This window comes from Mustela lutreola, chromosome 12 (genome assembly GCF_030435805.1).
Source record: "Mustela lutreola isolate mMusLut2 chromosome 12, mMusLut2.pri, whole genome shotgun sequence".
NCBI classification, from domain to species: domain Eukaryota; kingdom Metazoa; phylum Chordata; class Mammalia; order Carnivora; family Mustelidae; genus Mustela; species Mustela lutreola.
The window spans coordinates 60,132,576-60,160,426 of NC_081301.1; the positions used below are offsets into that span (position 1 = coordinate 60,132,576).

Sequence of the window (27,851 nt, forward strand, 5' to 3'; positions counted from 1 at the left end):
ACCCAGTTGATGGTGTCCATTGTTAGAGCAGGTCAAATGTTTTAGGCATCACAATTTTAGTTTATCTCAGGTCATAGCAGGGGAAATTCCTTGCTCCACTGAATTTTGTTGTTTGTGCTAATGAATGGACATCAGATTCTATCAAGGCCTAAGGGACTGGGATGGTGTTAACAACATTGTATGAATAATTTCGGGAATTAGAATACAGAGCCTTGACATTTGATGGATGGAGCACTTCTGACTAGATGATCACTCCCTCCACCTCTGATGTCCTCCCCTGTCCTTGAACCTCACGTTTGTATATTTCCCCCAATATAGGGGGAAGGTGAAACAAGTTCCCATTTGGTTGCATGGCCAAGAGGACAATTCTAGGCAAAGGAGATTCTGATAAAATGTTTTCTTGTTTTCCTGTAAAACACATCTTGAGATTCTTTTCAGATTCTGAGGTCCTTTTGGGTTAGAAGTTGGCAGAATCCTGTTGAAGATTATAAATGGCAGTATTATTGTTTTCATTGTCGTTATCGGTTTTGGAAGGCCCAGCCTTGGCCAGGAGCAGACTAATTCTTGGCCTCTCTGTTTTGTCAAGGTTCGGTAAGTTTAATGGAGAGCAAATGCTTTCCAAATGCCAGGTCTGTGTCCTTTCCCAAATAGAACTGGAAGCGCCCAAGGCCTTGAACATTTAATTTCTCAAACTGCAGCCTAAAGCACTGCCTATCTAGGGCAACAGAAACTGCTCTTTCCTTAAGCAACTGTAGAAACAGCAGCACAAACACTGCCTTTGGAGCCTGCTTGATGTATGGGCTTGTTTTTGAAAAGTGGTGGATACTTAATGTAAATAGGACACTGGCAACAAAAAGAATGATGCTCATATTGGCAACCTGAAGGATGTTTGGGTCCTTATCTAGCCAGTTCCACACTCTTGGTTTTCTCTTCTCAACAGACACAATGTCAGATAAAAGGAAAAGAATCCCGCCAATTTCTCAGTATGTTAGCTGCTCGGATCTTTCTCCCTTCTTCCTCCCCGCCCCATCCCCTTGATTTAGAAGGGCAGCCTACAGATTCTGGCCCAAAACAAACATTCCTGCAAAAGTGAAATAGAGGCCCTATAGCCTAGGAAAGCGCTGGACTGGGAAGAAGAGGTGCAGTCTTGCTCTTGGAGACTGTGCAAAGCCCCTCTCATTGTCCACATTCATGTTTATAGCACTCCCAGGCTGGTGAGGTCACTTCTAAAATTTTAAGAAGAAGTGTGAGTCAATCTCTGTATTCAGGCAAAGCTGAGGTTCAGCTGGTATGCATCAGTCTAATTGTACTGGTTGTTAAAGTGCTAAAAAGTATTGATACTATAGGTATACAGAAATTGTCTTTTCATTGAAACGTTAAATCATCTAACATACTGCTCAATAATGGTGATGCAGGAGTGTGGCTGGGCTACAGGCAGCCACTGAGCAGATCCAGGTAGACACCGAGGTAACCAGGGGGCTATGTAGAGCACCCAGCCGCTGCCAGGTGAGATTGGGTCTGAGGTGTGAACTCCAAGGGCCACCGCAGTATGGGAAAAAGCTGACATTCAAGTGCGGCCTTGCCAGGACAAAGGGGTACTTCATAGAGTTTTTCTCTGATTACAAAGACAGGCCAGAAACTTGAGATATAATGACTGATTATTTAATGGGGGAAGTCATAAGAAAAGTTTAGTGCATGTCTCTATATGAACTTCTGGTAGGTACATTGTCCTCGTCTATTGCCATAGGTTGGGTGGCTGATAAACAACAGAAATCTACTTCTCACATTCTGGAAACTGGAAGTGGAAGATCAAGAAGCTGGAAGATTAGGTATCTGGTGAGGTTCCACTTCCTGGTTCATAGAAAATGGTCTTCCTTTTGTATCCCCACATGGTGGTAGGCGGGAGGGAGGTCTCTGGAGTCTCTGTTGGAAGACTTGAAACCTATTCATGAGGACTCCAACCTAGACCTAATCTCTTTCCCAAAGGCCCCAACTCCTCATACCATCACCCTGGGGATTAAATTTCAGCCTACAAATTTGGTGAGGTGGGACACAAATATTTAGTCTGTAGCTCACATCAAACAAAAGGAAATAAGGAAATAGCAATTTTTTTGAAGTGTTCAAACAGATAAGCTGTTTTATAATGAATAATTTTGTTTATTTAGAGACTAGTAATTTTGAACTTTCTGGTTTTATTTATGAAAAGCTATTACTGCATTTGTAGTCAAATGTTTAATATTATTCTCATTTCAGGTATTCCATTGTACTTGATCTCCACCTTGTAGTGGTCAACAAAGAGAAAATGAAGAGAGGAATATACAAACCAGACTACCCTTTTGCCATTCAGAAATAGATATGGCCAAATGTTAGTTGAGTGAAAAGAGTAACATTATCACTGAAAGGCAATAGAATCATTGAGATGATCTCCATATTTACTTTTGAATAATCAAGTATTGAAGCTGGTCTTTAAAACTGCCAAGAGAGCTATTATAACCTATAGAAACAAACAGTTCAGCATATAATTTATCCATCCACTAAAATATATCCTAATAATTATGTGAAACTTCCTTTTATTATATTCTCCCTTATTAATTGTGTATTCATGAGTGTATATTAACATTTCCATATTCCCAAGACTAACTTTGACTTGTATTATCTAATGTTAGAATACTTCGTATTTGCTCCTTATAAAAGGCTCCTCTGGCCAAACATAGTAGATACTAATTTCCAGTAAGCATTTCCCCCAAGCACAGTCAGCACACCTACTGGGTATATCCTATATGGTATTTCCAGTGGCAAGTTTTATCATTCCACCAACTTGTTTTTAATAGGTTGCCATGAAAGAGGAAGTATAAATTAATTCCATAGCATACACAGCGATAGTCAGCTTGTTCTTTCCATAATTATGAAGAAATGAAGCTACCACATAAGGGTAATCACTTTGTAATAATAAAAATAACTATCTCCCCCAAATTTGGCTAGAAATCTGACCTGTCTTCTTTAGGTTAGCCCTCAGATTGAGTTACTGGGTGAGGTTTCTAAACCACAGCCTGGGTGGCATGTTCTGCTTCTCTCCTTTTTCCTCTCAGACACTAAAATAGTCTCTTCTCACATCTGATTAAAATTCAGGTTAAAGGAAGGGAGTTATTTGGAAATCTTACAACTATGTATCTGAAGAACCAGCAGGTGTAAGCATATCTCTATATTTAGCTAGTAAAGCTGATGGGCTGGGGGCAGGACTGCATCTCATTTCACTTTGGTGTCCCCATTGTTGCCAAGATCTTGCCTTCCACCTAGCCTCTCCAAAATGCATATCCACGGGGATTAATAACATGTTTCTTTTGTTCACATTTAGAATGATTAAATTTTTATAACAACTATCATAAAAAATGGGGAACATAGTCTAACTGAGAATTAATAATAGCTGTTGCCTATTGAATGCTTATTGGGTTTAGAGATTCAGTGCATGGTTTTTGAGCCTTATGTTAGCCCTGTCATTCTGGAGATATGGTACCCATTTAACAGATGAGGCTGCTGGACTTTGGTCCTAAAAATAGAAAAGCAGTTTACCAGCTATCCAGTTGGACCGTCCAGCCTTCTATGCATCAGTCCTGAAGATGTCAGTCACTTCAGAATCAGGTAGGAAAAGGCAAGCATTGGTATTTGCATTCAGGAGCTGCTGCCTTCTCATTCTTAGATGCTCAGAGGGGAGCCTCCTATCCTGGGCTTTGTACATAGAGCCTAAAACTGGTAACTCTCTTTAGGAATACCTTCTGAGATCTTCTCCCAAGGGAAAAGAAGAAAAGGTGGAGGGAGGGGCTTTTGGCCAAGTAAAAACATGTTTAACTTTTCTCCTGTTCCCTTGTTTTGCCTCCTCACTCACTACAGTTCCCAATTGCTTTCTAATGTTGAAATCAGAAATTATTTGTTTAGTGTATGTCTAAAAATGAAGGGCTTAAAAGAATGTCAGTAAATCCTAGCCCTTTAAATGTAGCCCTTAGAAAGCAGATGAAAGCATGTGGGCTACTCAGAGAATGAGGGAGAGAAAAGAGTACCCAGGTACTAACTAATGAAGGGAAGAATGGATTGCTGTAGCTGTTCTGAGAAGCCTGAGGAATGCTTCTAACCCTGTTGCTGAGACCTTCTGTGTGCATGTGTACATTACATCAAAATATTTATTTTTCATAAACTCCCTTTGTGAAATATTTCTTGAGAGAAAACAACAATGTTTAAATATATTTGCTTGAAAAAAATTGCTCCCAGTTTTTTGCTGTTGAGTTTGAAACATTTTAGAGTGGGGTTTTTGTTTGTTTGTTTGTTTTTGTTTTGTTTTTCTTTCTGGTAAAGAGTAAAATTCGGGCCATTATTTCAAATGAGTACAAAAGCTTCCTTTTCTTCTTCTTTTAGCTAAAAATGTTCACAACATTCCCTCCTTTAAGTAATGTTTTCCGATATTCCTTTTTCCTAAAGAAGCCAGACTCCAAGTACTTGAAGTAGGAGAATAATTAGTGTAACTTCGGTTTTTGCTGTCTTAGGGATAGAGCGGAATTGTTGATGGAAAATCACTAAATAATGAAACCACTTTTCCAGAGGTCACATAAAAGTTGGCTTATGGTTCTTTCCTTTATGTCCTTTGTCTTATCTTACCAAAAGGTCTGATGATAATCAATTCCTAGCTCTGAAATATAATTGCATTGAATTAAGTTCAGTACATCATACTGATCTTATAGATCATTACATTGCATTAACCTCCTGTTTTTGTGTCTTCCATAAAGATATTTGTTTCTGTGGAATTTGATCTGCTGATTTTGATTTGAAAGGGTTGCCATCCAGCTGAAACTATTAAATAATGAGTTGAGTTTCTCTCTTCATTTTTTAGCTCAACACATTGCTGGCATCCTCTCAAATGTTGCAGTAAGAGGTCTCCAAAGTTACTTTTGTCCTTTGCAGCGCAACATCAACTTGACATTTATTTTTTATGGTTTAAATCAGAGCCTTTGGCATAATTTTTGTGATTTTCTTTCAGTCTGAATAAGGTCTACTTAAAGAGTGTTGGCTCTTTTCAGGTGGTATTCTCTGCTAATTCCAGCCACATACAACTTGGGTTTTAATGGATGGTCAGAAAACATAAAAGAGTGCTTAGTCAGGGTCATGCTATATAAATATTCTCCTTAGAGTATTTTCTTTCCATTCTGTTACTATTCTTTAAGTAGAACATCATAAAATATAAACATAAAAGAATATATTATGCTTCTAGAAAACATATAAGTATGTTTTAAAGATCCTATTAAGACACAAATAGTCCATCTTACTTGAACCACTCCTTTTGTTTTTTATAAAATATGTGTTTGTGTGGTCTTACCTTGAAATAAAGGCATAAGAGTCAAACCTTGTAAATTCAATCTCCACTTTACTAAATAACTGTGCATTAAAGTGGTTTTCTCCTTTTTGTTGTCTAGGAAATTGGATAGAGAATATAACCTCTGTCTTTTCAGAAGGCCCATGATCTAGACAGAAAGAGCCTGAGTCCTTTGAGGAGCAGATGCTATGTCTGTGAAAGAGAAAATTACAATATTATTCACAAATGCTACTAATATTTATATTCAACATAAAAGCAAATAATTATCTAGCAATTCTATTCACTGGACCAAAAAATTCTAGTGTCTATGACAATAATGCCTCATTGCTTTTGTTTAAATCCAGAGATTATGACTTTCAAATCTTTCTTTTTCAACTACAAGGTGTGATTCCTAATATAAAATGGTATTACATTTCTTTATCTAGAGAAATGCATTTCATTTAAGAATTTCTCCTATCTTCTTTTAATCTGAGATAGAAAGGGTAAATATATTATCTGTGATCTTACTAGAAAATACAGTGTTGTGTTTGTCATTTTTTATTACGCTTTTTAATATCCATGGTACATAGTAAGTTTGAAATGTATTCCAGACTTGGAATTATTTTTCTTTTGCATGTTAAACTAATTGGCTTGAATACTTTTTATGTACTTTTGTTCAACTCCACATAGAAATTGTAGATTATTCATCTGAAATGAATGAATTTTAAATTACTTAAACTTCGCATTAGTGTATGACTCTCTGAGACCGGTTTTAAAGAACACACAGCTTCTTTCCCCTGCACATTACTGATTTAATTAGTCTTGAATACACATACCATATATCTTGCATTTTTTACAATGTTATGTTGTTTATTATACTTTGATAGATTCACAAATTATTTCTACTTTTCTTTAAACAAGTATATTTGGGAATTTGATAGTTTAAGATGAACTAGCTTGTGCCTTTAAACCTTGATGATGAGCACTAATTGTCTCACCATGTCATTTAAATGGCTGAGCATAATCCTCCTAATGCAATTCATAACATATATCCCAGAACAAATTTGTGTTTTCTTTTCAAGTGCTCTAAAGTTTCAAATACCTCTTTCCTTATTTTACTCAGCAACAATCTGCAATTTATTTTTCTCCAGGAAAATTGAATCTGTTACTGTTTAGTATTCCTACCAGTTTGAAAAATGTGGTTTATATTGGCATCAGAGCAGTAATTTACATATATTGGGATAACAAGAATGCATGCCAGAAAAAGATCAACATAAAATGAAATGCAAAAAAAGCTGTTTTCCTTCAACAGTAACCCCACGTGAAGCTAATAGAGAAATTGATGAGCATCTGCCCTGAATGTGTCACTTGTTTCTTCTAGGTGAAGTGTGACCAGTATTGGCCCAGTAGAGGCACAGAAACCCATGGGCTGGTCCAAGTGACGCTTCTAGATACGGTGGAGTTGGCCACGTACTGTGTGCGGACTTTTGCACTTTACAAGGTTTGTCTTTATTTTTACCCCTCCCTTTCCCTTTTTCATTTTTTAAAGAAAGCGTCTTTTGAGAAATCAGATATCTTAAGACTTTACTTAAATCTTGATTCCACTGGCAACGGTGAAGAATGAAATAATTCTTCCATTATCGCTCAGCAATTTTTCTCCTTCTCCAGCAATTTATCAGTAAATGTGGAAGTCTTGCTCTGGACGGAAGTTTTGGCAAATGATGAGTAGATGAAGAAGAATTAGTTCTTACCATAAAATACAATAGGCGTACTCCTGATAGTTACACCTGAAAAATGCAATGCTTCTCACCTAAGAATCTTCATCTCCCTGAGCAAATACTTGTTTACAAAGAGCTTTACATTGATAGCTCCAAAGAGTGCATCTTCCCAAAGGTCATAGGGTAGGAGGAGGAATTAAGACAGCACATTTTCATGTTACCTCTTCCATGTTGCTACTCATCGTTACAACCTGAGGCTATGAACACAAAATTTTACCCAGTCTTTCTACTTCACAGAATGGGTCAAGCGAGAAGAGAGAAGTAAGACAATTCCAGTTCACTGCCTGGCCTGATCATGGTGTTCCAGAACACCCTACGCCTTTCCTAGCTTTCTTACGGAGAGTCAAAACCTGTAACCCTCCTGATGCAGGACCCATGGTTGTGCACTGCAGGTAAGAACCACTGAGAGAATTTGTTTTTCTCACAGTCAGAAGGTCCACGAGGAAACAGAAAGCTAAATTGTTCCTCATTGGATAGTCTCTTTCCAATTTCTACTACCCCAATTTCTGGGATAGTAGATTGCTTTATAAATAATGCAAGTGTTTTGGGGGGTGCCTGGGTGGCTCAGCTGGTTAAGCAAGTGCCTTCAGCTTAGGTTATGATCCTAGAGTCCCCGGATGGAGTCCCACATCGGGCTCCCTGGTTGTCAGGGAGCCTGCTTCTCTCTGACCCCTCCCCTCTCATGCTCCTTCTCTCTTTCAAATAAATAAATAAAATCTTAAAAAAAAAAAAGCAGGTGTTTTTTAATCAAACGAGGCCTATATTAACATTGGTAGAAAGGATTTGATATGGATGAATATGCCCCTCTGGACATGATAAGCAACTATGGTCCTTGCTATTTTCTCTTTGGAGCAAAAATAAATAAATATGTAAACACAAAATTAAATGTGCTCATGGTAATAACTATATGAAACAGAAAAGAATTAAGAATCAGTCTTATGGGGCGCCTGGGTGGCTCAGTAGGTTAAGCTGCTGCCTTCAGCTCGGGTCATGATCTCAGGGTCCTGGGATTGGAGCCCCGCATCGGGCTCTCTGCTCAGCAGGGAGCCTGCTTCCTCCTCTCTCTCTCTCTCTCTCTCTCTGCCTGCCTCTCTGCCTACTTGTGATCTCTCTCTGTCAAATAAATAAATAAAATATTAAAAAAAAAAAGAATCAGTCTTGTGATTTGGTTCAAGTTTCATCTATGTGAGGAATATTCTTTTTTTTTTTTAAAGATTTTATTTATTTATTTGACAGAGAGAGATCACAAGTAGGCAGAGAGGCAGGCAGAGAGAGAGGAGGAAGCAGGCTCCCTGCTGAGCAGAGAGCCCGATGTGGGGCTCGATCCCAGGACCCTGAGATCATGACCTGAGCCAAAGGCAGCAGCTTAACACACTGAGCCACCCAGGCGCCCCATATGTGAGGAATATTCTTTAGAAGATGACAGATAGATAGAGAGATAGATAGATAGATAGATAGATGGATGAATTATTTGATAAGTTCCTGTGGCCTGGGCTGATAAAAACCTTTTTACTATGTATAGGAAAAAAAATTTTGAACAAAATGATACCATAAGTATCAAAGCTTTCAGAGAGGGTGTCATACTGCTTAAAGATACCTTCCTATAAAGTATTATCAAGTCACATATAGAAAATATACTAATTTGAGTTTTTAAAATTTACTTAATATAATATAAAGACCTATATTTTGGAAGAATTTATTTTATGTATTAGGAGTTAATGAGCCTGTATTTCTTTTGAAGTGTTGTATAATTTATTATTATTTTTTACTTAATTCTGACTAATATTCTTTATATCACCACTCAGATTCTACTATATATATATGTTTATACATTTTTAGTATTTAACTGATTTCTTACCAGTTCCTTAGTTCCTCTCAAATATGTTCTCATGAACATATTACTAAAGATACCTGGTCATGTTCTGTATGTTACTATATAAATGTATAATTGATATAATCCCTAATAGTTCTTTGTAAACTGGGTACTTCAAACATGAGAGAATATGGTTTTCTGCTGCACAGACAAGTAAAACTGCAGTGGGTAAGTATATTAAAAAAGAAAGCATCTGTCACAAACCATTTCTATCATCACATAATACTATAGCTCTTTCACATCCCATATCATAGTTGAGCATAATACCCTGGATCCTAGAAATGTTTTTACAAAAAGATGGGGACCACATAGATCAAAATAAAAGCAATAAAACTCCCCTGACTAACCCAAGCTACAGTGGTAATTCTTAAACAGCGGCCTAGCGAGTTTTGAACAAGGAGATACTTATTTCTCTTTCCCAGCAATTTTTTCCCAACGAAAACTAATCATACCACATTATATTTATAAAGTATTTTATAAATTCCAAGGCTCTCTCCCATGCTTTATTCTGTTTGATGATCTTAAAGGTATGTCAGTTCAAGAGAAGAGAGCAGAAGAGAAGTTACAGGGTTTGGTGTAAGTACTGAGAGCTAGGAAGCCAGACATAGTCCTGCTCATGTTTTATAATCTAGTACTTGCTCTTCTGGACCTGAAACTATGTTCCCTTGTTTTACATAGTTCTGAAACACTAAAAATTATTTTTCTTAACTTGAGCTAATGCTTTTGCATCATGAGAGCAGATTTCTGATTCTCCTGCCTATTGGTTTCAGCAGGCATTAGTTTGACCAGTCTGCATACTCTGTTATACATACTTCTTTGAATATATCAAAGAGTCATCGTGCCTGGTGACATGCCCCTCCTCCACCAGCTCAACTTGATTATGAAGATCACACAGGAAATGTTTTCAAGTGAATTTTGGCTTCAGAATAGGGAAACAAGAAGTTTGGGCTCATTGAAGAAAGGTTGCCCTCATATTCTTAAAGGCAAAAAGGCAGTTTGCCCAGATACACACATACAGAGATACATACAAAAAACGCCTACACACACATTGAGACATGAAAAAATGCGAACAAAAATTAAGGAAACCTAACTTGGGAGTTTTCATAAAACATTGTATTTGCATTACAGTTTGAAATATAGCATGTTCCCTCTCTCAAAATGTGTTTCCTATTTCTGTGAATGAAGGTAGAGGACCCGGGAAACTTGACAGAATAACTGATTGATAATTTAAAGACACAGTTTATCCTCTGTTGATCATAAGCAAGATATAAGGCTATATGCTACTTAGTTGGATACAGAAAAGTTTGCAGGCAAGTAGCAGAGATAAGATAAGTAGCTATATGCTTTATTTTGAAAAAACGCATACACTTTTATGTACACCCACACCCCTGTGTTATGTTAAGCCACCTGGACTCACCTCTGAGAAATGCAGACAACTTTGGAGCAATAAGGAAACAAAGATGAATGTGCAGTGCTAATAGCTGTTGACATTTGGAAGTGCTGTGCCTGAGGCTCTGGAGAAGCTTTGTATTAAACAGAAAAGTAGGTATATCGATAGAAGAAATTTGTTAGTGACTTTGAGAAAAAAATGAGGGAAAAGTGGAGCGTAAACTGAGCTCTGATATTGACTTGGACACAATATATGTTCAAACTTCAGAACACAATTTTTCTGATGGAGTGTCAGAAAAAAATCACTGCAGACAACCACTGCTTGTGTGGGACCCAAGAAATGCCAGTGTAGAACGCATCTCTAAGCAGGCAGAAACTTTGCAAAAAGCCACAATAGACGAGTTACAGAGGGTTATCAGTGATGGTAATCATGATCATGTTGTAAATGATCATACAAATACTATGAAATTTAGCAAATACTGTATTTCATGTTGTGATTTTTTTTTCCTGTAATGGATTTGACTTCCTTCCTTTTTTTTTCCCCCCTATTATGAAGAAGTGGTGACAAACTCTAACCCAAGCCTTCTGCCAAACAGATTTTGGGAGAATGGAAGAGGCTTTAAATGAAGTCTGGTAGTAGACCAAACAGAGGGAGAGAGGGCAGAAAAAGAGAAGATTCACGTTCCTCCAATAGTCCTGTCTAGTGATAAATGTGCCAGGACTAAAAAGAGCTACTATGAAGAAGAAAAATTCTTACAGTCAGTAGTAAGAAAGGGCGAGGAGCATAATCTAGTGGTAATCTCAGACAAGACCTTGGAAAGTTGAGAAGGCTAGGGTCTACCACATTCATAGAAGAATGGTTCTACAGGCCTGGGAAGAAAGACCAGCTCTAGCTATCAGTCAGTTCATACAGACCATATAAACTCAGCATTAGGAGTGCACATGCTGGATTTTTTGCTTATGGGATTTGTGCCTTTGAGCAAGTATTTCAAATCTGCTAGCTTGGGTTTGTTCTCTGATAAGGGTAGTAACATTCTCTATAATAATAAGAGTTTCATGAAGATTAACTGAAATGATATGAAATGATAAAGCACTTAGGAAAGTGCATAGAATGTAGAAGTATGAAATAATGTTAAATTATTAGTGTATTAATTGAGTGAGTTTTAAAAAGCTGTATATATATTTACACTTAAGAGAAAATAATCAATATTAACTTGGATATAATCTATGTGACTTGAGCCATGTATCCTATGAATAAACAGATTTTTTAAAAGATTTTATTTATTTGTTAGAGAGAGAGAGAGCGCACAAGTAGGCAGCGCAGCAGGCAGAGAGAGGGAGAGGCAGACTCTCCACCGAGCAGGGAGTCCAATGTGGGGCTCTGGGATCAGGACCCTGGGATCATGACCCAGACTGAAGGCAGCCACTTAACTGAATGAGCCACCCAGGAATCCCTAAACAGATATTTCTAAACATGAAATATTTAGTCTAATAGATTTTTAGAAACGTAGATGTTTTCCATAATGGTAATTCTGTCAAATTTTCCCCAGTGACAGAGAACATTTTCTTGTTTACTGTGAATTAGAATCATTTATAATAACAAATCCGTATTTACAAAGACCTGAGAAACCATTGAGCTTGTAAGATGATACCATTAAGGATACATAGAAATTAATATGATGGTTCTTGATGACGTCAAGATGAAGTTTGCTCTTAACATTGTTTCCTTGACCCTTTATAATCTAAGCTGATGTCTCTTTCATGCCTCATTGTTCACTCTCTTAGTCACCTACCCTAGCTACACTTTCGAAGTACTTTTATCTCTGGCTCTTGCTAAATGATATTTATACACTCTAGAATTTCACCTGTTCCCCTCTCCACCTGCTGATGTTCAATCCTGTTTCATATTTACCCCAAGTAGCACTTGCCATGTATTTGCAAAAGTTGCAAATTGGCCTCAGGTAGTTTTGTTGACATCCATGGTATTTTTTTTTTTTAATTTAAACTTGAATGCCTTTAAACTGGAATGTACTCTCTAGTCTTCCAAACCTTCCATAACCTTATTGTTTTATACACAGCTCAACCCATCCATTTATAGGGATTGCTTCATATTGTAAACATGAGTTGAAATTCTGGAAAATCCTTTTAAGCTCATTTCCCATTACTCTTCCTGCAGAAAGAATTAAACACTGTATTCTCTGAGCTCTCATAAAATAGGTTCACACTTAGCATATTAACTGTATATGTACAGATCACATATGCCTTAAAATCCCAGAGGGTATAGTTGACAGATTATGCACATTTGTATCCAGCTATTACATCATAGTAGGTGCTCAATAATTGCTTTCTGAAGTTAACTGAATTCCACGTGATGTTTTAGAAATTTTTATAGAAACAGATCATTTCAGGGTTGGACTATATGTTTGTTTGTTTGCTTTATATGAGACTATTTTTCTCCCTACTGTGGCATTTCTTATGAGAATTTAATTGTATTAAATTGCCTTTGTCTTTCTTTTACTTATTTCTGAGCCTCTTTTTCTATAACTCTTTTATGTCCTTTTCCACATAGTCTCCATTCCATGTTAAAGATAGACATAGCTCCCTGTTTTTAGCTGTGATAATAGTTAAACATATTGAATCTTAATCGACAGCAGATATTCTTTCTTCTCAACCGGAGAGGCCATGTTCTAAGTGTTTTACATGTATTAATGTTTTTTACATACAAATCATCTTCAGAGGTAGGAACCTTATTTTCTCATTTTACACAAGAATAAACAGAGACCGAGGAAGACCATCTTACTCGCCTGATTTCATGTCAGTAGTGATAGCCACTGCGTGCCCTAGGCTGCCTGTCCCTATCAACCAAGTGAGTTTTCCAGGCTTTCCTTCACTTGCTGGTCCTCACCTCCAACTTTGGCCACCACTTGGATGGCATTTCACTCTTTAAGCCTGTCCCAATGACCTTGTCAGAATGAGTCAGTCCTTTCTTTCTGGCCCCACATCACATGGCCATATGCTAGCCTTTATTTCACTCATTCTGCATCAAAGTTAATTGTTAATATGTGAGTCTCTTCTACCCCTTAATCATTTTAGAATAATCACAGTGACTACCCATTACTGAGCCATCACTGTTTTCCAAGTATCACTAAGTACTTAAGGGATAACTCATTTAATCCACAGAACAGTATGTTTTATTTGTGAGGATTATTAAACACAAGGAGGTTGTAAATTTAGGGCCTATTTCAAAGTCGTTGACCTGTTTACTCATCATCATATCTAGTTCTGACTTTTCTTGTTGCAGAGACTGACTTAGTTCCTTATACTACCTCCTTCATATATGTTTGTTGACTGAATGGTTGTCAGGTGGATATTTGCCATTACTTCTTCATATATATCTATGCAGTACATGAATAGAGACATGCCATATTTTTCTCCTTACTTATAAAACTTGATTCTGAAAGAAACTAAGGGATAGAACTTCCAGTCTATTTATTAAGTTTGAATTTTCATAGAGGTAATATGTTACATTTCCTCGTATTGTTTCATTCTTCCTCTTAGAAAACAAAGAAGTTTTGTTCCCTGTTCTCCCTATTGAGCCCTATTCTTTTTGTTGTTTTACAGAAGAATTTGTGGTTTATACTTTACTATTGCCAAAGGAGTATGACAACTGATGTGAATTTGCTTTTTGTTAAGAATGAATAAATTGGGGTGAAGCCATAATTTCGCTATGTCAATTATAAACTCTTGACCCATGGTACTAACTCTTAGTCATAGTTAATGCCTTTTAGGACCAAGAGAATACATTACCTTTATAGGAGAAATCTATTTGTGAATAAATATGAAGGAGGGATAGATCAAACCCCCTAAACTTGTGTTCTAAATGAGAAGATTCCAAGAAGAATAAAATAGACCTCCTAAAGATAATTAAAGTCTTGTACAATCAAACATAGAATCAAACCACACTTTAAAACCAGAAAGTATAAGGGGTGCCTTCATGGCTCAGTCTAACTGACCGAGTTAAGTGTCTGCCTTTGGCTCTGGTTATGATTCTGGGGTGCTGGGATTGAGCCCCATATCAGGCTTCCTGCTCAGCAGAGAGTCGGCTTCTCCCTCTCCCTCTGCACCTCCTCCCATTTGTTCTCTCTCTCTCTCATTCCCACAAATAAATAAATAAATAAATAAATAAAATCTTAAAAAAAAAAAAAAAAAACTAAGGAATAGAAACTGAGGACTAGATGTAGATAAATACTGTTTTGGAAGTAACAGGGGCCACTAATGGTGGTCTGATAAAAATCAAATGACAATTTGGAGTTAGAAAGATTCATAAGATCCAATCTTAATAATACTTGTTGACTTTATAAGTGAAAGCACAACCAAGAATGTACTTAGATCACATTTACAACATAACCATTTACTTCTAATATCAAACCAATATGATAAAAATAGCCTTTTCAAGGTAAAAAAAGGTTTTTGGAAAATGTTGCATATGATCATAAAAATAAAAGATGCTGTGATCCAAAGGAGCTAAGAGTGCTATGGAAAATTGTTTAATGCATTTTAACCCACCATTTAAATTCCATCCTTTATTTTCCTCAATGTGTTTCATTCAAATATCTCTTTAGATCAAAGACCACAAGTATTGCCAAAGTATGTGATAGTTTTGAGATGCTGACAAGTACAAACCATAGGCCCATATTTTCCTTAAACCTGGGATTTATTTTCATGGATAAATTAATAAAAGAAACTAGTCTTCTGTAGATGAAAGTTGGGATTGTTGAAAACACCAACATCTCTTGATAAGAAAATGGGTGGAATACACAAATTGTATCCTTATTTATGAAAACATTTTAAGGTGAGAAGTAATTATACCACACTGAAACTATTGTGTAGGTTCTGTTCTTATATACTAATAATTGTGCATACAGAGAAAATTCTTAATTTATGAAACAACATGGTGATATGAATCAGGAAGCCAGAACTTCAATAGTTTGATGGCACAATGCTGTAAGAGAAAAATGCCTTACATGCACTAAAATAATTTAAGAGTAATTGAACCCAAAGAAAACATAAAAGGGATTGCATAATGACTCCAGTAGGTGTAAAATATAAAACTCACATTGAAGGTGTTTGGGGTACTGGGGGGGAGCACTCTGGCTGTCTGATGAAATGGAACATTTATTTGAAAAGACAGATATAAAGGCAATAGAGGAGAGGTGAGGCCAATATTTTAAGTAACAACTAATGTCAGTGTCTGATATCAAGGGTAGTTCCTGAAAATACCTGCAGGGGCATCTGGGGAACTGTCACCTTTCCATTCTTATCCCATGCCCAAGAGTTGCAACCAAGTTACTTTTGTGTAGAAAAGTGGCAATTGACAGAGCATCTTTCCATCATCCATTTGATTTAATCTTTACAACAAAAATAGTAGGTGTATATTCTTACCGTCTCCACACTAAAGGAAATTGAGACTCTGAAAAGTTAAGTGACTTGCTGAAGACCACATATCCAGCTAGTAAGTAGAAATTCTGGCTGAGAATTCACGTTTTATGATTCAAGGTCCATTCCTCTTTGTCTACACCATACCACAATTTTCTATTTTGCCCAATTCATGTTACACAAATGAAACAGTCCCCAGCCAGCAACAGAGATGGCTTTTAGTAGATCGAAAATCCCTTTTGGGGACAGCATTAAATGGTGTTTAGTACTGAAAATCACTCAAAATGAGCTTATTAGAGTTGAAATCCCAGCTGTACTGTTCACTGCAACATATTTAACCTTTCTCAGCCTTGGTTTCCTGATCCATAAAGTGGGGATAATAGTAGTAGGTCCCTCACAGTATTGCGTATAAAGAGCTAGTAAGATGATATGTGTAAAGTGGTGATTAGCCAGATTCCTGCCACATAAGAAGAAGTCAATAAATGTCTGTACTAATAGACATTTTTGTTATTGTTTTGCTTCACATAAAATGTGTTTAAACTGATTTTCTTAGTATCAAACAACGTTATTACATTTTTTCTGAAATGTGAGTTTGACTTCTATGTAACTTGTAACTTAGAAGAGAAGAAATACCTGTGTGTGTGTGTGATATACATATACTAACCTAGGTGAGTGGCAACTATTTAGCACTTTAAAATTTACCACTTTAAAAACACATAATACTATATGTAGTAGTTATGTCATTGCACTTTTAAAATCTTGTTAAAATAGATGGTTACTATAAGACAAGCCTTTCAGCCTCAACACCACTGGTATTTGGGTCATATAATTTTTGTTGTGGGAGACTGCCCTGTGCATTGAACAGTGCTTCTCAGCATCCCTGTCCTCTGCCTACCAGATGCCAGTAACATGCCCCCAAGAATTGTAACAATCAAAAATGCCCTCAGACATTGCTAAATGTCCCCTTGGGAACAAATTCACCCCGGATTGAGAACCATTATTATATGGCAGCTAAACTAATCTTTGATTGTGCAGAACGTATGCATCCAAATGATAGCCCACTTCAAAGGTTTAAAGATTGAAAATACTTTTTTAAATGGCATCCTCATTTTAAACATCGGGGGGGGACGTCTTTATGAGACTTCCCTTAAGAATCACTTTTTAGAGCATATAGTAAGGTAGGCTTATAACTTGAAAAATCAGCCAACAATATTCCATATCTTGGAATACATACAACCATACAAACCCATGACTTGGCTCTACAGGTCTCTTGGCACTTAAAAAAGTAAATAAAAAAATAATCCACCTTCAAGGACAAAGATATGCCACCATTAGGGAATACAGAAGAACAGGTGACAGGCTCTTAACTAGACTGCCAAAAGGGAGTTCCAAAAATACTTTCACACCGTGGCAGCAAATTAATGCAGCAGCAATAAATCTTCAGCCTCCCAAGGTGGCTACTTCTAAGGGTCATGGTCCTTGGGGCTGACAAATGCTGGGTTTTTCTGCTAGCATATCAGTCACATTGCTTCATATTCATGCTTGGCATGGACGTCTAGCATTCTGAAAGTTCAAAACAATAAGCCCTAGGAATCCCTCTAAGGGCATATGACTTAGTGGCTATCCTCTTTTTCAGTGTCTTGTGGAAGCCAAAGATTAGATGGATGCAAGATAAGTGAGTCATAATGCAAGAACTTCTGCCCAAACATAAAGGTCCTAAAAATCCCTTGCTCTTTGATCTTTGCGGGTTATGTATTTCTGGGTCAGCACACTCCATTTTTAAATGAAAGAGTTTGTTGAGGATGTTTCTTGTGAAATAGTTAAACACTTTTCATTTATTTATTTTTTGTAGACCTTCTTCCAAAGAGCTTGAGAAGTCTCTCTCTTTTTCTCTCTTTCCCCATCCCACCTCCCTCCATACTTTTCCCACTTCCTCCCACCCCTAAAGGAAAATCCTTCTCCACCTTTCAGTCCACCAAGAGCGGGTCAGTGGTTAAGACTTTCACTGATTCATAGTGGTGCGTGTAGAGTCTATGGCTTATGATATATCGAAATGGACTAGATGAGTTGAGGCGGGGTAAACTGTAGCTCTACCATTCTGATAATAAAAGCTAAACAGCTACTTGCCCAAATTCCTTTTAACACATGAAAGGAAAGGACTTTGAGAATTATGATCTTTTTAGGAAAGTATTCCTTTTCCATTTATCTGGTTTTGTTCATTTGTCTCAGATTGGGTTGGTTTAGAGCATGGATCTTTAAAAAAAAAATTTCAACCATATTTGTGTTTCTGGTACAGCTGTGTGCCTTAGGAATTGGTGACCTTTCTGAAGTGGAGGGTGTAGCTATCAGGTAACCACCATGGCTTACAAATACCAACCCAAACTTACTCACTTAAAACCACCACCATCTGTTATTTCTCACAGTTCTGTGGGTTGACTTGGGGCCAGGCAGTGTCTTCTGCTGACCTCTCCTGATCTATCCTTTGCAGCCAGCTGGAAAGCCTGTAGAAGCTAGCCTACCCACCTCCCCATGACCTTGCCTCCCAGTCTGGTGGTCTCAGAGTTTTGGGGATCAAAGGAGAAGCTTCTGAAGCCTTTTGAGGCCAAACCTTGGAAGTCACACATCATCACTTTCACCACACTCTTTTGCTCAAAACAAGGCAAGGGCCAGCCCAGATTCAAGGGGGTAGTGAAACAGACTCCTCCACATGATGGGAGAAACAACAAATGATGTGTGACTTCATTTATCCCAGGACTGAGTTCTATGTCAATGAACCTTATTTACTGGGCACACACAGCTCTTCTCTCCATTCCTGCCAGCCTGGCTGAGTCCACAGTAAATGTTCCTCCCATGGAGCAATACCCATAGGCCCACCCTAAAATACAGAGGGTTTCTATTGTTGTTGTTGATACATGAAACAAGTTTTAAAAAAGTAGAGGAAAATCTATGTAATTTGTTTTGTAACTGCTACCTGATTCTTTTTCTGAAATATCAACATCTGTGGCAGGAGAAATTTATACTCTTTAATCCCATTTCATCCTATCTCAAAAACATTTTCTTTATATCTTCCTGTGATTTAGGAATGAATAGATTTGATAAGCTTCTTTATAGACTCAATGATTTCAGGAATATGATTCATTTACAGTGAATCACAGACCGGGAAGGGACATCTCAAGCTTTCTAAACAACTGACCCTTCCCCCTCTCCTTCTCTCTCTCTCCCTCTCTCTCTGCCTTCTTCCCCTCTACCTCCTCACCCCCTTTCCCTTTCCACTGCATCTCTTTAATCTCAGAGATAAAATAAAATGAGACCCAAGGAGGTTGACAGCTTTCCCATAGACTCTTGCTGGACTCAAGTCTTCTGACTGTTGGCTCAACATATTTCCCACTGCATTATAGTCCTTTCAATTTTGGTCCAGTTAATATGATTAAGGAGTCCTTTAACATTTTCTAGCTGAATTAGGAAAATAGCCAGAAAACACCTACATAGCAGCAGGAACACATTATGTTTGAAACTAAGATGGTTGGAATAGGTAATTTTGATGCATTACAGCCAGTTAAGTGTCACAGATCTTTAAGACCATGACTGATTGAAAGAAGGGCTGAGGGGTAGCTGGGCAGCAGCCTGGAGGTGCTGGGCACCCAGGTGGTCAGTAAGGCTGGGGCAACAGAAAATGGTAGATGGAGGCCACAGAGAGAGGGAGGGAATGTTAGAGGTAAACTCCTCTTGCTTTCAGTAATGCCTGGAGCCATGATGGTGGAAACCACTTAGGCCACTAAAAATGACTTTACATGCTGACTTGGCAGCCCTACCCTGGTTTGGACTGGCGGCCTTCTATATCTGCCGCTCCACTGGAGCTCCAGCCTGGCTCTGCCATGGCTGGAGCGTGAGCTTTTTAGTGGCCATATGCCTGGGAGGCTCATCATCCACAATTTCCTCATCCCAGGCTCCAGCCAAGTGCAGCAGATGCTATTGTTACTTCTTCTATTGAATAAAGTAGGAAGCAAAGAGAGAAAGAAATTTGTCAATATTGTTTTTCTGTTGGAATTGAAATAAAAACTGTGTGTGGTATATTGCCTGAGAGTAACCCATGTGCCAAATCCCCATTTTTCGTAACACACATAAGATAAGAATCTGTTCCTATATTTCTTAACATAATGCAAATGACCTTCTCCTTCTACTGTAAATGTGTTACAATTATAGCCATTGGACTTCTCTGTTTGGATTTGCGCTTTTTCTTGCACTTGGAAACCCTTTGCTCTGACCATGCCATCTGCTGGAATCACTTACCTTTCTTTCACACACTCACAGTCTTTGTTATATGCCCTAATTCAAGCTATGCAAAACTCTGAAATCTTTTATGTAAATAAACAAATGTTTAGCAAGTATTTTTAAATACTTTGCCTTGATAAGTAGCATTAATAAGGTATATTTGTGTTTCTAAAGAAAGTACAGCTGCCAAGAGAGTTTCTCACAGAAATGTATGAAGTAACACCAAAATCAGAAGAGAATCTTGAAATAAATGCCTGCATATATAAATGGTTTCTGTGCTGAAGATAAACCACATGATGATAAATTAAGCAAACAGGAAGTCTCTTTTTGGCAAAGAACATACCTGGGGTGAGGGACGGGGGAGGGGAGAAGGAAGTCTTAAGACTCTGCGAAAGCCACCGCTCCTCCCCCCCTACCGCCATGTTATCCCATCAAACCTGTTCAGCCCTAATAGGACACTGATGACGCTGCAGATTCCCACTGATTTCCACTGCTCTACTCTCACCAGCCTGGCTGGGCGCACCATGTTTTTCCTTCAGAAGAAAAGCAAAACCCTGAGTGTAATCTAAAACACAGGTTCTTTTGCCAGTCTATGAAATAAGAAAGCAGGAAAAAAGTCCATTTAATATCTTCCAAAACTGCTACCTAAATTTTGGACATCATCACCTTTTCTTTTTTATATTCTGATTTGTTTTTTCGTTTGTTTGTTTGTTTGTTTTTCCTTTTGGATCTGTAGGTGCCCCCAGATTTGTATGTAAGAGATGTGAGTTGGGATGATTTTTTCTATCTGTACTTTTTCACCTCACTGCCATGGTCTCTAGCCAAAAAAAGCAGGACTAAGTGGACAGAGCCTCCTCTTGTCACTGAGGCTAGGTTGTTAACATGATTTGACCTACCCATTGCCTTATACAGATTGAGAATGCTGGGTATTTTTAATTATACTATGCTTTCAGACTAAACTCAATTGAATATTATATGTGAATATAGAAGATAAATATACAAAAGATGCAACCTCAGTAGGTCACAGTATAAGCCTCTCATTTTATCAAGAGCCAAGTTTGTTAAATTTTAACGTAGACAAAAGGAGGGCCATGGATTGTCTCAAACTATGAAGCATGTTTTACATACATCTTAGAACCTGGGTGAAAATCAAACTCCTAGAGTAGTTCATACATAGAGAATTTTAAAAATGCAAGGCAACAAATTAAGCTCTTAGATCTTAAAGCTTTTATAATAAGTATATGCTGATAAGAACTACTCAGAATCCCATGACTTTCACTCCATATTTGGCTCTCAAGTTAAGAAATGAAAATTACACATCTAGAAAAATAAGATATATTGGACTGCCTTTAAACTATGATATCTTGTACAAATCATTTGCCTGCCTGAGCTCTATTCCTCTAGCAAGGTAAAGAATAATCTGGTCATTTGCCAAAGGTATCTTTTCTACATGGGAAAACTGCATACAATTTGGTAGATTAAGCAGTTCTTGATGATGATGATATGATGATGATTAGGAATTTTGGTTTTATGAAAGCCATAAAAAGAAGTTTTCTCCAACCACCTTCAAATTCAGTCCCAAAATGGATTCACAGGTGATCAGTCACTTTAGAAAAACAAGTACTGTGTGATCTCTCAAATGGGAATCTAGAAAACACACACATAGCAAAAAACAAGAGGCTAATAGATTGGTGGTTGCCAGAAGCAAGGGGTTGGGGTAGTGGGAGAAATGGACAAAGGCGGTTCAGAATTTAAAATAATAATAATAATAATTAATCAATTAAAAATCTCACTTCATCAACCTTAACCCAGCTGAATTCTAGTCATGCAGACAAAGTATCTTGCTCAGTCTGGACTCTTGTTCACTATTTTCATTTGAAAAACCATAGCCAATCATGTTGCAAACCACAAAATTCTTTATAACCTGTGGTTAACATTTTATCTCTCTTTTGTGTGTCTGGAAATGATTGACTTGGCCTCAGATTATTTTCTCTGATGTACTACAGCCTGAAATTCACTTGTTATCTTGGTTCAATTAAACTCAAAACTATTGATTTGTTGGGCACAATAGTAATGCCACAAGTCAGCAGTACCTTTCCTAGAATTCAGTAAGAATCTCTGTGAATGTGGTCCTTAGAAGAGCTATGTATATATACCTTTGTTGTGCTTATATTTCCTAAAGGCTTAAGAATAAACAGATTTTAAAAATTTGAAATGATAATTCTGCAGGTAAGTCATTTTTAGAGTGAATCTTCATGGCGATCATAGCATGCAAAGGGATAACAGTCCCTAAGGTGAACACTGCACATTTTGCTGAATACTGCCTACATTTCCATATAGATAACATCAAGTAGCACTTCTGCAATTATCACTAGTGCCCACGGTCTCTCTTTAAAGCTGCATCATATCAAAGTTTGGCTCTGATATAAGAAACTTAGGTCCAGTCTTATCTATTAGAACTCAGTTAAGGGTTCTAAACAACATCTTCTTTGTTATTTTTCCCCCTGAGGGACCCTACACTTGGAAAGAGCTTTATTTTAGGGGAAAAATAGTTCATTTCTCCTAATTTTTTTCTCAGTGTAACATTTCAAACATACCCGAGTGCAGAAAGAATGTATAATGAACCCCTAAGCACCTATCTCTGGTCTCAGTTATCAACATTTCAAGCAGTGTTTATATAAATGGCAGTTCATTTTCTATTTTTTAAAAGAAACTGATTACATAACTGCCATTCAACATTTGAGATTTTAATAACCTGGGCAGCCTTTGCTCAGGTAAATGTTCAATTTCCATGAACATACTTAATGTAAAGGGCACTCCTTACCACTGGCTCCTGGGGAAGATGCCTGACTCTGTCTTCCATGCCACCATAATCTTGCACTGCTTCTCTAAATCTAAAGTCTTAACAGCATCACAGTTTTCATATTATAATTATTGGGGTATGATTAACAGTGTCATTTTAGTTTCAGATGGGCAACATAGTAATGTAACAGTTCTAGAGATTACTTGGTGCTCACCACAGTGAGTCTAGTCATCACCTGTAACCAAATATCATTTCTATAATCTTATTGATCATATTCCCCGTGGTGTACCTTTCATGTCCATGACTCATTTATTTTGGAACTGGAAGTTTGTACCTTTTCTTTCTTATCTATCTCACCCATGTTCCCACCCACCCACCTATTGACTACCACTTGTTTGTGTCCTGTATTTAAGAGCCTTTGTTTTGGTTTTTGTTTGTTTGTCTCTTTTTTCTTTGTTCATTTGTCTTGTTTCTTTAATTCCACATATGGGTGAAATCTTATGGTATTTATTTTTCACTGTCTGACTTATTTGACTTCCTACACCCTCAAGTTCCATTCATGTTGTTGCAAATGGTAAAAATCACATTCTTTTTTATGGCTGAGTAATATTCCTCTGTGTGTGTCACCTCTTCTTTATCCATTCATCTGTAAAATGAACATTTGGGTTGTTTCCACATGGCTGTTGTAAATAATGTTGCAATAAACACTGGAGTGTGTATATCTTTTTGAATTAGTTTAGTTTGTTATGTTTTCTTTGAGTAAATACCTAGTAGTGAAATTAAAGGATCATATGGTATTTCTATTTTTAATTTTTTGAGGAAACTCCACACTATTTTCGACAATAGTTTGCGTTCCCACCAACACTGGGCTCCTTTTTCTCCACATCCTCATCAATACTTGTCATTTCCTATCTTTTTGATTCCTGCTATTCTGACAGGTGTAAAGTGCTCTCATTTATTTTGATTTGCATGTCCCTGATGATTAGTGATATTGAACATTTTCCTGCTCATTTTTAATTGGATTATTATTGCTTTTACAGAGGAGTTGAGTGGTAACAGTTCTTTATATATTTTGGATATTAACCTCTTATCAGAAATGTCATTTGCAGATATCTTCCCCATTCAATAGGTTGCTTTTTTGCTTTGCTGATGGTTTCCTTCACGGTGGAAAAGCTCTTTATTTTGAGGTAGTCTCAATAGTTGATTTTTTTTGTTTGTTTCCCATGCCTCAGGAGACATTTCTAGAAAAATGATTCTGTGGCTGATGTCAGAGAGGTTATTGCCTATTTTTTTTTCTTCTAGGACTTTAGTGGTTTCAAGTCTCCCATTTAGGTCTTTAATCCATTTTGAGTTCATATATGTGTGTGGTGTAAGAAAGTGACCCACCTTTCTCCTTTTGCACATAGTTGTACAGTTTTCCCAGCACCATTTGTTGAGAGACTATCTTTTTTATTGTATATTCTTTCCTCTTTTATCACAGATTAATTGGCCATATAAATGTTTATTTCTGGGCTCTCTGTTTGTTCCACAGGTCTGTGTGTCTAATTTTGTGCCCGTACCATACTGTTTTGATTACTATAGCTCTATTGTGTATCTTGAAACCTAGAATTGTGATACCTCTAGCTTTGTTCTTTTTTCTCAAGATTGCTTTGACTCTTTGGGATGTTTCTGGCTCCATACAAATTGCAGCATTATTTTTTCTAGTTCTATGAAAGGTGCTGCTTGTATTTTGATACAGATTGCATTGAATCTATGGATTCTTTTAGGTAGAATAAACATTTTAACAAAACTGGTTCTTCTAATCCATGAGCATGCCATAGTTTCCTATTATTTGCATCAAGTTTTGAAATGGTTCCAGACTATTGAAACTACCTCCCTCTTTGGAGAGCTTGTTTCCAAAATTGTACTTAGCAAATTTTGACTTGCAGACAGCTATTTTTTTTATTCAATGCATTTATTTTAAAATTAAGGGTTTTTTTAAAGTCTTAGTTCATCATAGGCTCACCACTCTTATTTAACATTCAATGCCTCACACTCCCCTGTTTAAAGCTTCCTTGTTTTAGTCTGTGAAAATAAAGCTGAATTCAGAAATTATCAGCTACCTGATTTAGGAAAAAAGAGAAATAAAAATAGCAATTTTGCAAATCCAAATGTTGAGTTTTTCCCAAACAATTATCAGTACACATAATCCAATGAATAGTTTCCATACCCATTCTCTACTCTACAAGAAATATAAAAACAGAATTCACACTATCTAATTAGTGTATGTGTAGACTCTGTCCTGATTTGTTAATAGATGTTATCTGGGGAGTTTTTTCTATAGTTAAGAAAGGAATGGGTTAAACTAAGTTAAATTACTTTACAACAGAGTTCCCCAATCCTATATAGTACTCATTACTGTTGTGAACTTTCAAAGGGGAATTTCTGAAACATATTTAAACATAAAACTCTATTCCCCTCACCCTTGGCATTCTTGTTTTTTGTTTTGTTTTGTTTTTATTCAAATTCTAGTTAACATGCAGTATAATATTAGGTCCAGGTGTCCAATAAAGTGATTCAACATATCCGTACAACACTCCTTAATCCCCCTCGTTTATTTTACCCATCCCCCCACCCCTTCCCCTCTAGTAACCATAAGTTTGTTCTCTATACTTATGAGTCTGTTTCTTGGTTTGCCTCTCTCTTTCTTTTCTTTTTTTCCATTTGTTTCTTTCCACATATGAGTGAAATCATATGGTATTTGTCTTTCTTTAATCACTTATTTCACTTAGCATAATACTCTCTAGTTCCATCCATCTCATTGCAAATGGTAAGATCACATTCTTTTTTAAGGCTGAGTAATATTCCATTGTATGTATATACCATTCCTTCTTTATCCATTCATCTCTTGATGGACATATGGGCTCTTTCCATATTTTGGCTATGGTTACATTGCTTCTATAAACACTGGGATGCATGTGCCCCTTTGAATCAGACTCTCCATCTGTTAAATTTAAAGGATTGTCTTGGAGGTGATTCTTAAACTTCAGCATGCATCAGGATCACCTGAGAGGCGTTTTGAAACTCAGGGTTTTTGCCACTATCCCCAGAGTCTCTGATTCTCTAGGCCAAGGTAGGGTCCCCAAATCTGCATTTCTAACAAATTCCTAAAGGATGCTGCTTGTCAGTGGTAGCACTTTGAGAACCACTAGATTAGAGGATCTCTAATATCCCTTTCAAGTCTAAAATCTGATTCACTTGTATATGGCATTGTTTTATCTTGACAAGATAGAAATCAGGATATAAAATGGGATATTAGCTTCATTAGTTCATTAGTATAGGTCATTAAAATAAACCATGCAAGAATAGAAAAATTGCATTAGCTACTCTGCCATTAGCCAATGAATTAAAATATTAAACTCTAGGTCCTTAATTTATAGAAAAAAGAGTAAGAAAATGAACACTTATTAAGAATATATATTAGGGCACCTGGGTGGCTCAGTGGGTTAAAGCCTCTGCCTTCAGATCAGGTTATGATCCCAAGGTCCTGGGATCGAACCCCGTATCGGGCTCTCTGCTGAGTGGGGAGCCTGCTTCCCTTCCTTTCTCTCTGCTTGCCTCTCTGCCTACTTGTGATCTCTGTCAAATAAATAAATAAAAGAATATATAATTAAAGGGATTTTTTTTTTTTTTGCCAACAATAACCTTATAGCAACCTTTAGAATGGGTTTAAATTTTAAAGATGAGAAAACTAAGGCTTAGGGAGGATACATACATGACCTAACGCCACACAGCTAGCAGGTGGAAGAGCCAGATGTTGAATCTCTAAAGTCCATGTTCTTTCCACTTGCCAAACTGACTCATAAAACAAGCATATCACATCACTGCTTTCCCTTTCACACTTACGTGAAAACAAAATAGTCCATTTCACCAATGCAGCCAAAAATTCAATTATGTTTAAATTATTTTAATCACTAAAAAGTGAACTTTTAAGAAAAAAAATGGGATTCTTTAGTGTGGTCAGTATTAAATTCTATAGCCAGAAACTGCATTTCTTCCCAGTACTATAACATCCAACTATTAGAGATATGAGGTCAGAAATGGTATCTAAGAGTTCAGCTTCACATTTGTCTTCCCTGGATCTATGGTACACATGAAAAAAAAATGCTTAATAAATATTTGATGGATAAATGAACATGACTGGAAGTGTTCTTACCCAAAACGATTCCAGGAACAAAGCCATGAAAGAATTCTAAATGGTATAATCTGTGTTGTATAGGTAAAAAAATTAAGAAAGGGCAGTAGCATTATTCTTAAAATGCCAAACGGTTTCTCTTGTTACTTGGTTGGGAGAGAGGCTGGAAGTAGGCTCTGGACCAGATTTTGTGGGCACCAAGCCCTGTGGGACACTTTACATTCATTATATGTGAGGCTTTGTAAATGTTGAGTCTAGGGCTTGCATCCTAATTACTATTATGTCTGGTATTAATGGAAATGTATGCTGCAACCCTGAGAATTATCAGGGTAATAAGCATCCCATTCCCAACATCTTCCTCCCTATATGAGGTAGATTAAGTCTTTAAAGAGAAGCACTTAGTGCCCCCAGAAAAGAAAGCACCATATAGTGTCCCTGATGTTAAGAAAAAGTTTATTTTCCTTGAAGGGGTTCCTTACAAGGAGCAGTTGCCCATCCCTGATCACCACATTCCCTCCACTTTCAGAGCACACAGACAGGAAATAAAATAAGCTATTGTTCTTCTCAGATGCAGTATTATCTGCTGCTCATATGGTCTCTGCTGAATCCAGCTCTGGATTTGCTCCTGTACAGAGGGTTCCAGTCCACTGAGGAAGGCAGCTTGGGGTCTCCAAATTGGCCTAAACTCCATGAGCAAGGTTGCTGAGGCATGTGATGGAATGAGCATTGCCAAGCTGTTTCTGTATCTCTTGGGGAGCTGCTAAAATGAAGCATTGCCTTTGAAGAGA

At 37.2% G+C, this 27,851-nt stretch overlaps 1 protein-coding gene across 40 annotated transcripts in view; it reads left to right on the top strand.

Annotated features, from left to right (window-relative positions):
- PTPRD (protein tyrosine phosphatase receptor type D) overlaps positions 1–27,851 on the top strand; it is a 2,315,363-nt gene that overhangs the window by 2,258,590 nt on the left and 28,922 nt on the right. For all 40 annotated transcript variants that reach the window (XM_059143037.1, XM_059143036.1, XM_059143035.1 and 37 more), the window contains 2 exons: positions 6,720–6,839; positions 7,354–7,508. In XM_059143037.1, coding sequence (XP_058999020.1) covers positions 6,720–6,839; positions 7,354–7,508 — 275 coding nt within the window. The remainder of the gene's footprint in view (positions 1–6,719; positions 6,840–7,353; positions 7,509–27,851) is intronic.